This window comes from Macaca mulatta, chromosome X, assembly GCF_049350105.2.
Source record: "Macaca mulatta isolate MMU2019108-1 chromosome X, T2T-MMU8v2.0, whole genome shotgun sequence".
NCBI lineage: Eukaryota > Metazoa > Chordata > Mammalia > Primates > Cercopithecidae > Macaca > Macaca mulatta.
The window spans coordinates 117,034,508-117,047,745 of NC_133426.1; the positions used below are offsets into that span (position 1 = coordinate 117,034,508).

The 13,238-nt window shown below is 34.4% G+C and overlaps 2 protein-coding genes across 4 annotated transcripts in view; one reads left to right on the top strand and one right to left on the bottom strand.

Moving 5' to 3' along the window:
- The window catches only part of TMEM164 (transmembrane protein 164), a 345,939-nt gene that overhangs the window by 258,561 nt on the left and 74,140 nt on the right, over nucleotides 1–13,238 (top strand). The gene's annotated exons all lie outside the window — the stretch shown is intronic.
- The window catches only part of AMMECR1 (AMMECR nuclear protein 1), a 133,446-nt gene that overhangs the window by 58,622 nt on the left and 61,586 nt on the right, over nucleotides 1–13,238 (bottom strand). For both annotated transcript variants that reach the window (XM_015128010.3, XM_077988083.1), the window contains exon 2: nucleotides 11,957–12,067. In XM_015128010.3, coding sequence (XP_014983496.1) covers nucleotides 11,957–12,067 — 111 coding nt within the window. The remainder of the gene's footprint in view (nucleotides 1–11,956; nucleotides 12,068–13,238) is intronic.

Below are 13,238 nucleotides of genomic sequence, written 5' to 3' on the forward strand. Positions count from 1 at the left end.
CAGGCAGGGAGAGCCAGATATCAAATGTAGGCCTTGCTATTTTACATACGTGTCACTGATAATGGTATCATTTGAATAGAGACCTGAAGGGAGTGAGGAAGCCAAGCTTCATGTCTATCTAGTAGAAGACTGTTGCAAGCAAAGAAAATTCAAGTGCAAAGGCCCTAGTGGGGGACCATGCTTGGTGGGTTCAAAGGAAAACAAGGAAACCGGCCTGGCTAAGGCCAAGAGAATGAATGGAGGTGGGAAGAGGGGAGTAGGAGATGAGGTGAGAGGGGCAAGCTGAGCATGGTGGCATTCATTGCAGAACATTAATTTTCCTTTGAGTGAAATATATGTGTTTTAAATACTCTGGCTTTTATTCTAGGTGAGAAAGGTAGACACAGGAAAGCTTCTCATCTCAGATATAAGGATTGACACCCACTGAGGAGAGTTCAGTCATGCCAATGGGTGTGTTTGTGCCATTTTGGCTAATGGGGTAAATGTGCTGCTCTGGGCAATAATAAAGCCTATGAAGAGGAAGCTGCAACAGTATGAGAGGGTACATATTTTTAGACAATAGCTACCACATAGTGAGCTGATCTGTGAGGCACGGGAGCATCTCAATACACAATAGATGACAAATTTAAAATGTAGCCTTTTAAAAAAAATATGTACTTTTAAAAAGAACAATTACATTTTATAACATGTATTTACAAACCCATGAATTTAACATAGTCATCCTTTTACCACTGAAATATTTAAGAGTTGCTTCAGCTGAAATCCAGTATCATCTGAGATGACTCCTATTCCTAGCCACTACTCTTTATTAGAGGCAGAAAGAAAGCTTCCCTTTTGACCATACCATTTTCAGGCCTGCTGAAGTCCAACCTGTGTTGTCAGTTCTACCGCCACTCCAAAGACTTTTTCTCTAATGTCACAATGACACTCTTCAGAGAGTTTGTGAAGAAAAATTAGCATCTAAAAATATTCTTTTTTCTTTTAGATTCAAAGCAATTATTATTATAATTAACTATTCATGAGATAGCTACGTTTTGGGTAGTCTCTTTTTTTCCCTAAAACTTTATTTCAAAGTTATTCACCTCACCGTTAATAAGGTGTTATGATTAATGCTCTGTGCCAGTATTACCAGGCCTGCCCACTGCCAGCAATGGTCTTTGAGATAACCCATTTCCTGGCACCCAAAAGTTAAATTACTCTCTTCAAAACATACTGATCTCCCCAACACTTGCAAAAGGATTACATGCACCATTTTGTCACCATTCTTTAAATCAGAACTTACATTATTAATCTACATCGGTACATGTTAAAATGAAGTCATTTGAACAAATTAGGACTGTACAAATCAAAATACTACTAGTTAGTATTAGACGAGAGTATCTTACAAACACTACATTAAACTACATTACATATTACCTTGCAATCTGAAACATTACATTTCATATTTTTGCATGTTTATTTTAAATAACTAAAATTTCACAGAATTTAACAGCAAATAAAGTTTAAAAATTTTAGTTATGTACATAGTTTCAACTATATTTTACAATCTATAAAGATCATGTCATAGTTCATCACCAAAAAGATCTATAAAACTTCTTATCCATCCTGTGTGATAGTTTTTATTTGGTGATGCTGTTTTTTAAGGTGAAAGTTTGAGAAAATGCTACTCTCAGATCTTGAAGTAGAATACTTCTAGTCAGGCTATGTAAAAACCTGGGTTGTACCTTATTTTCATTGCAGATACAAAAAAAAGGAAAAGAACTGTGTTATACCATGAATTTAGGTTGTCAGTCTATAAGTTGAATTTAAAACACTGAAGCATCAGAAGTAAACTTCCCTTCCATTTAAAATTTTTAAGAAGGCAATTAGAAAAATGTTTCATTTAATCTTTAAAATAAGGTGCAAAGAAGGACTGCAACAACAAACTTCCTCATCCACACCTCCAATAACATCTCAATGTTGTTAAGCATAATCTACCGTGAACTGATTCAGGAGCACACCTGGAGCTATATTCACAGCTCCCAAATGTACCATGTTTTCTATACCAGAGGCCTGCTCAATGGCAGTGTCTGTCCAGAGGTCACTACAATAACTTTTGTCACTGCTGGCCTGGACTTAAAGCAACATTCCAGATTCCAGAACCAGTGTTTTATTGTCCCAACTCTTTTCTTCCTCTTCAGGATTTGTCAATTTTAGAAAAAGGGCATGTCTGTCTTGCTACTTTCAAAGGGTTTGTGCATATCACATTTTAAGACCACATTGTTTTGGGTACTTTTAATGTAGCACATTTCATATGCTGAAATGATGCTAAAACTTGGGTTTGGTACTGATTCGCCCACATGCTCTGTCTGAGCCCCACTGTAATCAGTGCCTGGGATCCAGGGTACAGTCTTTGATGTGGAACAAAACAAAGAGAACTGGTCCAAATAGGAATTGAACCCATGATCTCATTAGCAGTACAAGTCTAACCAGCAGTGTACAGTTGTTTACTGTTCTTCATATGCAACACAGCTCCACTTATTTCAAAGGCTTAGAATACTTCTCCAGGCTTAGCTAGGAGGCAACTAATGGTCATCTTAGAAGAATGGTTTAGGTTAAAAGCAGCCTGCAGAACTTAAAAGAGATTCTCTTTCCTGCCATCCTCAGTGAAGTGGCTACAGTTGGAACCTTTTAAATCAGCTTTGTAGAACATATAAAGTAGTCCTGAAGGTAGGTGGGTATAGCAACAAGAAGTTGAGTTCTGGGCAATCCCTTTAATTAAAGCTTCTAAGAATTTATTTTATGGACTTTTCTAACTTTCACTACTAGCAAGGATACAAAAGTTAGCATTTCCATGTAGAAATAAAAAAGCAGAGTGTTAAAAATGGAGACAATAACATGCTAATCTAATTTGAACAAGTCTGTAGTTTCAGTGTGTATATTTACAGGATAATTTTTTGAGCTGAAGTAAAATTAATAAAAATGAGTTTTCTGAACATGAGACCAAGTGTAAATCTGTACCTTATGAATCCAAATGTATTTTCTTCACTTTTAGATTTTAAATATACTGAAAAGTACACTGCACATTTGATATTAACAATAATTAAGCTTCACTCTCAAAAGAATGTATTAAATACAGTCATGTATTGCTTAAGGGCAGGGATTCATTCTGAGAAATGCATCATTAAAAATTTCATTGTTGTGTGAACATCATAGAGTGTACTTACACAAACCTAGATGGTATAGTCTACAACACACCTAGGCTATATGATATAGCCTATTGCTCCTAGGCTACAAAGCTATCCAGCATGTTACTATACTGTGTAATGTAGGCAACCGTAATACAATCGTATTTGTGCACCTAAATATAGAAATGGTAGAGTAAAATTACAGTATTATAATTTTATGGGACCACTGCTGTATATGCAGTCCACTGTTGACCAAAACGTCATTATGCGGTACATGACTATACTGTTTTCCATCTTTAGAATTTCCTAGCATCTGTGAAATTCTATTCCAATAGAAAATTTTTTAAATGTTACAATTTGTCCATGTCTATTTTGTTATATAAATATAGATGTATTTTATTTCTTTTGTTAACAAGAAGTAAATCAGATAACGTAGTTCTTTAGGACAGGACTTTTATGTTGCAAGTTTGTTCTTTATTTAAAAATTGAGAGAGAATGTAAGAAAAACTAGAGTTGTTTCTAAGAAAAATGTATTTATACTGGGCGCGGTAGCTCAAACCTGTAATCCCAGCACTTTGGGAGGCCGAGACGGGCGGATCACAAGGTCAGGAGATCGAGACCATCCTGGCTAACATGGTGAAACCCCGTCTCTACTAAAAAAAAAAATACAAAAAATTAGCCGGGCAAGGTGGCGGGCGCCTGTAGTCCCAGCTACTCGGGAGGCTGAGGCAGGAGAATGGCATAAACCCGGGAGGCGGAGCTTTGCAGTGAGCTGAGATCTGGCCACTGCACTCCAGCCAAGGGCGACAGAGCGAGACTCCGTCTCAAAAAAAAAAAAAAGAAAAATATATTTATGATGCAAGATAAAGGACTTATGATGCAAAAGTGTTCAGCATTTAAAGATCAACAAATTATTATCAATGATGAAAAGTAAGTTTTTTCCAAAGACTGCTACTTTGGATAACCACATTTAAGGCAGTTTAAAGTTTGAGAGAAGGGGAAAGATCAGAGAGAAGGGCTTCATTTCTTTTGCCTTCTACTTTTAAAAAGTATTTCTCATGCTCATAAGATCATAACTAAAATTTTAATATTCAATTGCTACACCAAAACCTCAACTTTCAATTATTTAAAAGTACTTAAATTCCTAACATTGTCCCCATAAAAGTGGTAAAAGCATACGATTTGCATGATAATCACCTTGAGTTACATCAAAGCATAACTATCTTATTCTTCCAGAACACTAAGATACAAATCTGTCCTCCTGTTCATTCAGGTCCTAATGACTCAAATACTTTAGACACTTATAAGTAAGCCCAATATTTATTATGTAAATATTCAGACAAAAGAAATATATTTTTAATGTCTATAGTATAATTTTAGGCCACATCTAATGTAACAATTTCATACAATATTTGTGTTCTAACTTAGCTTTACCATTTCAGTCGTTCATCTGAGAAAATGAAGACTTTCGCAGACAATGACTCTCAGGAAAGGAGAGAGATATCAGTTTACTGTACTAAAACAAAATATGAATTCACTTTAACAAGACAAGAGGAAAGTGAAATAACTTTTAATTTTCTTCATTTGCCAAGCATCAGAGCTATAATCCAACTTGGTTCTAGCTAATGTTTGGTAAATTCCGTGTGTGTGTGTGCATGTGCATGCACGCTCTTTTACGAGTCCTCTATTTCAAAGGCTTTTTCTTCTATGACAAGATCATTTTCCCCTTTAAAATATGTATTACAAATTTCTTAAAATATAAGTACCCTGGCCGGGCGCGGTGGCTCAAGCCTGTAATCCCAGCACTTTGGGAGGCCGAGGCGGGCGGATCACAAGGTCCGGAGATCGAGACCATCCTGGCTAACACGGTGAAACCCCGTCTCTACTAAAAAATACAAAAAAAACTAGCCGGGCGAGGTGGCGGGCGCCTGTAGTCCCAGCTACTCGGGAGGCTGAGGCAGGAGAAAGGCGTGAACCCGGGAGGCGGAGGCTGCAGTGAGCTGAGATCCGGCCACTGCACTCCAGCCTGGGTGACAGAGCAAGACTCCGTCTCAAAAAAAAAAAAAAAAAAAAAAAAAAAAAAGTACCCAACACCTTGTATATGGTTGCTTTGATAATAATGATTTATACACATCCCTGTAAATTTGACCTTTTTGGCCCATGTAGGATAAAAACAAGCCAGAAAGTGGTACATATTGTTTTGCTTTTATACAAAGTGAACTAGGGATGAACCAAATAAAATAATTTCATAGTTATCTTTAAATACCTTTTAGCTTTTCTAACAGATACAGAGTAGTAATCATCCAGTATCAGCTCCTCTGCTTCTTGAGAAAAACTATTTTCTACCTAGGACTACAATTATTTTGATAACTTATTATCTCTCCTAATATATCATAAACTCCTAAGGCAAAATTAAGACAAGATTTGCAGAATGAACTGTTCAAACATGATTAAAAGGGGAAACAGCCTCGAAGGATCAGAGAGGTATTAAACTTTACAGACAGATGTAAGAACAGGGTAAATTTCTTGCAGTTGACTCTCTCCCTATCAAACTTAAGAACCAAGAGCCCTGGTGCTGAAAAAGCCCATTTTCAGCTTCTCTCAACACTACCTTTTCACAGATGGCCTTTTCTGCCCCAGGCATTTTGCCTGTGGCTCTTAATCAAAGCAGGAGGGAGATTCCAACTGCAAACTCTGAAGATCTGAAAGATGTGATAAGGAATTAGAATCTGATATACTCACTACACTTAATTCCTATGGCAATAGGTGCTATATGAATTCAAACAATTCTCTACAATTCAGGAGCCATTACCCATTCTGCAAATGGTTCCTGCTGTTTAGTTTCCATTCTGCTGGGAATTTTGTGGCTACATCTCTGCACATTAGCACAATCTTGGGATAATGAAGGAGTGCATTAACCTCATGGCTAAAATGAGGATTCCAGATTTGTGCAGATATTTCACCATGCTTCCCTATGGATGATTTTGAGTAAAGAGCATACAACAACCTAGGTTCCAAACTGTACCTTAAATTAAGCGCCTATAAAATCTGACAAATGTTTCCCATTTTGTAATTAATATACTGAAACTATCAAATTAGGTATAAGTTTTAGGACTCAGGCCATCATCTGTTCTATAAAAAGGCAAAAAATGTAGGTTGTAAATTAAACTAATTAATTTTGCATTGTTTGTGATACACCTAATTTATTTCCCCAAAATGCATACTTTAGCCAGGAGTCTTGCCACAATCACTTGCCAAAAATTGTTTGGCCTTAACATCTCCAGAATGAGCATCCATAACAATAATGTACAGTCAGAGGTGATTCGTACAGCTTTTCTTTTCATAAGAAAAATCAATCTGGGTGATGCTACCATAAAGACTAATATTAAATGAGAGGGAGGAGGAACTTGTTTAATCTAATTATTCACAATGAGCCTAGAGTGGTTACCCAAATAATCAAGAATAAAAATGATCACAAGACGGTCTACCATGACAGGGGAAAATATTATGCTGCTTATAATGGCTTTAAACTCATACTGCTTTAGAAAAATGCCAGATTGCAACACCAAAATATAAAAGCAAATCCAGTTTACAATGAATCTAGTCACCCACAAGTACCCAATGTAGCTAGGACCTTTGAAAGTAATAAAGTAGGTTTGTTAGCTATTTTCAATATCTCAAAATATCTAATGGAAAGTGAACATCTGTATCATGCAAGCAATCAATCCCCCCCCAAACTCCCCTGACACACAACCCCACTAACCCACACAGAACAAAATAAAACTCCAAAACAAAACACAGCACATCACCTTTAATGTGGTCACACTGTTCCCTAGAAAGGGCTAAACTTTCATTGCTAATTTCTCAGAATTAAGTAGTTCAACAAAAGTGGCATAGTTCACAATCAAGCTCTAGAACTGCCAGCACCTGAATAATTATTTCACTGCCAAGAGGTCTAAGTACAACAAAGTAAAGGAGAAAAAAAGTCTTTTTTTAAGTGTGGTGACAGGCCACATTCCTGTTTTGCAGAATAAGAATATATCTATTAATTACTTATGTGTTCTGGAAGAATTACAGCCAACTTGAATTTACATAAAGAAATAGATCTGCATTTTGCTGGGAAATTTATTAGACAAAATTTTAAGGAATCTTTTTTGACTGAGATGTTTATATTCATCTATCTTAGTGTTAATTCTCCTCTTTATAAAAGTATGTTTTCTAAGTACTAAAATTGGGGAAATAAATCTGCCTCTGCTTTCTAATGTATAAAAGCCATAAACAATACTGGAAATTATCTCCTTCAGCTCGGACAAAGAATATTTCTACTTTGAAGTCTTCAGCAATGATAAATAGGGTAATTTGTGGACTTTATCACCAAATTCTATGGATAGGCTTTTATCAATAATTCTGAGCTCTCCATCCTGCTTCGTATTTTCTATAATCTTTCCTGCTTTTACCCAGATCCTTCAAGGTCAGGGAAAGAATAGTCTATTTATAATAGTTCCATGTACTTCTCACAAACTTTGCATTACCTACACAGATACTATGTTTTTTCACAATTGAGAAGAAATCCTCAGCCTCTTTATAAGATTTTCTTTCAATCTAAAATCAAAATTTCAATTAGGAGAACATATAACTTGACTATGACAAGTACTTTACATTTAAAAGATTATGTTTATATATATATATTTAAAAACCTTAATTCAGGATAGGCATTTCATTTTAAAAATACCTGGTCATATTTGAACATACAACATGACTATGACAAGTACTTTAATGATAAGTACTTTAATTTTTAAAGTTTTAATAATTTTATTAAAATTAAAATTAAATTTTATTAAAATTAAAAGTTTATAATTTTATTTATAAATAAAAACTTAATTCAGGATAGGCATTTCATTTTTAAAATACCTGGTCATATTTTTAAGAAAGGTTTTAGAGTTAAGGTACTACACACAAGCTAGATCACTGTCTTCTATAAACTGGTTAACTTTTAAGAGGAAAAAGGGTACTCAAACAGATATTTTGTACACCTATGTTCATTGCAGCATTATTCACAACAGCCAAAAGGTAGAAGCCACCCACCCAAACATCCACCAATGGATGAAAGGATAAACAAAATGTGGTATATACATACAATGGAATATTCAGCCTTAAAAAGAAGGTAAATTGACACACACTACCACATGGATGAACCTTGAAGACATTATGCTAAGTGAAATAAGCTAGTCACAAAATGACTATCATATGATTCCACTGATATGAGGTACCTAGAGTAGTCAAATTCATAGCAACACAAAAAAGAGTGGTGGTTGCCAGGGCCTGGAGGAGGAAGAATGTGGAGTTCATGTTTAATGGGTACAGAGTTTGAGTTGGGGAAGACGAAAAACGTTCTGGAGATGGATGGTGGTGATGACTGTATGACAATGTGGTTGTGCTTAAGGCCACAGGACTATACATTTAAAAATGGTTAAAATGGTAAATTTTATGTTACATATATTTTCCCACAATAAAAAAAAGAAGAGAGATAATTGAGTAACATTCTGAAAATCAAACAAGTCTATCTAATCACAGATGAACCGGTTATTCTAATCTTTAAAAAGATGCCTATGCCTAGAATGCCTTTAATTTCACTGTTTATGTTTTGTTTTGTTTTGTTTTGTTTTGCTTTGCTTTCTCCCTCCTTTATGCCCCATCCCCTAAGTTCATTTAATTCTATTTATTCATTTTGTGAGTTATGGGTTTTAAGGTGGGACGACCAGAGGCCAAGAATCACCAATTTTTATGTTAAAAAAAAAAAATTGTATTCTTAAAGTCAAGTCCATGTAGCTAAAGAATGCAATTTCCTGTCCTACAGTAGTATTTTTTTGTAATAAGCTTTATCCTTAATACAATATTAGTTCAAGTCAATTTTCTTCTGCCTGGTCTATACAACTCTGAGTTGTATACTTTCCATAATATTATCTATGGATTTTCTGGAATTTTAAATAATGTTGCAAAATTTCAGTCTTAACCCTCTACTAGAATTTTTGAAGGATTACTGATCTATGATTTATGAAATGTATAGTAACTTGTTTTCAAGTTCATTATTTTCATGACAAAGCTTCAAAACATAAATAATCAGAAAATTTTGTCTCAGGGGATGGATTTTGTAGACACATGTTCTGGGTTTGAATCCTAGTTCTATCACTTAATAGATGTGTGAGTGGGTAAATTATTTAAATTACCTAATTCTCAGTTTCCTCATTTTGAAAATGTAGATATTAGTACCTAAGAGTTATTACAAGGACTATGCATGTAAAGCTCCTCAACAATGTCTGATGTAGTAAATTCTTAATAAATGGCAGCCATTAACAAAAATAATCATAATAACATAATATGTAAAAATGATAAGCACACTACTAGACAGAAAAATATTATATTCCAACTTTTAAAAAATGACTCCTTATAAATTTTGATGCTGAAATGAATCCAGGAAAAAAGATTACTTGTATTTTGTAAGACTCGTTTTCTTTTGTTCATCTTTTCCAAATAGTATGATTGTTAATATCTTGTTAAAGAAAGGAAATTAAGCCAAACAAAAATGAGAAGTAAAACCATGTATGTGCATGTGTGTATACACACACAAACACATGTACACACACACACGCCCCTCTGTAATGTGATATACACAATTTGAGGAAGCTGTATAGAAACATGAGAAAAAAGTTGAAAAGTAAACAGGAAGAGCTATAGATTGCAATGAGGGTAAAAAGGTATACAAATGTAGGCAAATTTCCAAGTTCAAGTATTTGAACAATTCATTCAGAATCACATTACTGTCAGAAAATTCTACTGTAATTCTTCTGGTCATTACCCTAGGATATAAATGGAGAAGTCCAGAAAAGTTGGATATTTTCACCCCTTGCCAACATAAGCAAAATTATTTTTTTCTTTAAACAAAACCCAATTGCTACCACAGTTACTACTACGAAAGATTTCTAAGGTATATAATGTTTGATAATGGGATTTCTGCTACAATTTCACTAGAAAGCACAAAGGGTTTCTATACTACCAACTCTTACTACCCAAGTATAAAGTAATACTCTGTTTTGAAAACAGACTTGTGTTTCCAAAAATGTGTTCCTTGGAACACTCAGACCTTGGGGTGGGAGGATAAAAGGGTCCTGTAGTCAAATAAGCCTGGAAAATGCTACATTCTATTTCTCTCTCTTAGATATACATAACACTATTAACATAAAAGGTTCTGAGAAGTCCTACAGTGAGCAGAGCTGTTTTTAACCAGTGTTTCCCAAACTTATCTGGTCACAGAATTCTTTTCTTCAGGTAGCGCAAAGGAACCAGTGTTCCTCATAACAACTTATTTTGGGAAATGTACAATAAATTGCCATTGATTAGTATTAAATATGTAATTTAATTTGTACCTATCTCAAAAAGGTAGCCATTGGCAGAATTTGCTGAAGTCCCAAAAATGAGCCCATTGTATTTTATGTCAGAAAAAAAAAATCTAACATGCCTAGACTAGTACTTATATTATCTTTAACAAGTTGAATTTATTTCCAGAATATGTGTTTCAACCCTTACAGCCTGTATGTTATTTAATCAAATCCAAACATCCAGTTTCTTATACCTGCGAAAAGCTAAAAAATGAATATGATCCTCCAAGCCATTGTTTTATTTTATTTTTTCTGGGCTTCACTGTAAGCTGAGAAAACCCTGCAGCTGTGAGCTACTGCATACCTTCAAATATGAGAATACTAAACTCAGTTACAGCATTTTATTAACTGGTGCTATGAGCCTGCATTTATGCAGTTCTACAGTAAAATAATTAATGTTCCACATTAATCCTGAAGTAAAATAGTGATTATTACTTCATTCTCCTAACACCTCTATTAAGTATACAGAACAAAATACTGTAATGACTATTTTACCTATGGAGGTTGAGCAACATGCCCCAAGCGCCAATAGTCAGCAGGGAGCAATTTCTTGTTGGACAGACACTGTGCATGTTACAACTATAGAAACTGTATCAGATAATCACCCTAAAATGTGAACAAAAACAGGAAATTCCTTTACTAATAGCTTATTATCTAAGGAATTTTCTTCTTCTGAAATAATTTTGGGTCACAATTTGCTTGAAATATAAACTTGAACCAAAAACCTCACATTGTATGCTAGATAGCATTTTGTGAATTCAGAAATTAAGAACGAAGTTTTAAACAATTGTAATGAGGAATTGCTTTGTCCTTGCGTTAGATAAAAGAAAATAAGCAAGCTACAATTAATTCTGGGTGAAGTGTGAATGTGAATGATTATACTGCTAGGCTATAGCATCACTTTCTTCCTAGGCTCTCCTTTCAATTTCAAAAGTACTTAAAAGTGTAACAAAATGTGTAAGATGAAAGAGACAACAACTATTTTCAAAAAACACAACAGGGAAGAAATAATGACTGTTACTACAGAAATCACATATTTTGGCAACCCATGGACATTTGGTCATTGGTTTTCAAGTTATACAAAATAAGCTGGCCACTGGAAGAAAAAAACACTTCAAAACATCGATGGCAGAAATACATTAATCCCAGTATTTTATATTATGATTATATATATGAATAATATTTTACCAGAGAGAAGGTAAATGGTCAAAGACAAGGAAAAACCTGACATGAAGGAAAACAAGAACGTTGACAATTCAGTAAAAGAAAAGGAGTTAAAGTATCAGATTCAAGTTTCGTAAGTTTTTTTTTTTTTTAAATGTAAAAGCAGAGGTAACAAAAATTGGTCTTCACCTGGTAAGTGTGTACTCCCTGAGTCCTGAATGCAAATTCATGGCAGAAAAAGTACCTATGCATCCACGTAATCTTTTGTCTCGACCAATCTTCCATGTTACAAACAGTGGGCTGTAATGGAAGATAAAAATAGGGTAAATCAATCAATTCAATTCAAACAAGTATTTATTGAGTATTGACTGTCTGCTAGGTTAGGTGCCTGAGACATAAAGACCAAAAGACAGGCCTTCAAGGGGCTCAGAGGCCAGCCCAATAGGACTACATTTAGCAAAAGTTATATTATACTACTACTACATTATATTTAGTGTATCCTATATGTTAGGCATCTCAATAAATGTTTTAAACAAATTATGTTAATCTTCATCAACAACTCTAGGAGGCTAATACTAACATTCCTATATGAGGGAGTCTCACAGTTGATACATAATGAAGTAGGCACTCAAACCTGGGCAATCTTAACTATAGAGCCTTAACCATTATGGCTAACTGCATAATTACTCATTTAAACCTCAAATAACTGACTTATATGTAAGTCTAATTTGGAAAATCTGGGATAAAAAACAATGATTTTCATAAATACTTCCTGAAAATATAGGGGATATGTGCTGTGAAAGGTGCTACAAGGATGCTTAAAACACAGTCATTGCTCTCTAGGAGCCAGTATAAGAGGGAGGCATAACTATTACACAGCTAACTAATACAAGGAAAAAGGAAATAGATACTATAAACCATGTCCAAATGCCATAATTTAAGCTATTGGGATAGAAGAAAACTTCATCAAGCTTGACATTCTTTAGCTTCACCTAGAAAAATCAGTAGGGTTCAGAGAGGTGAAGGGCAACAGCAGACATTAACAAAATAATACTCTGAAACCAGAAAATTTATTTTAATTTTTAGATAAAATTATTACCTGCAAATACAATCTCTCAAGCATCAAAGAACAAAGTATCAATTATAACAAAATATCATCAAGAATAATGTGGTTTTAGATGAAGTTTAATACAGTAGATGTTTGGATTCTGCTGCAAACTACTGACAGCCTCAATTAATGGTTAAGTCTAAAAACAATTACGTTCTAATTACAGCAACTTTGTATGCCAGTTTTTATTAAATAATTTACCCATTTTAGGACATTTTGTAAAAAGATAAATACCTTACAATTGAGGATGATCTTTGGTAATATGAGTATTCACAGTAATACTGGAATAATGCATTTCTGCTTTCTAAAAACTTAAATTTTAAGGGGATATACCATATGTCATTTTTCCTCTAACACACTGGT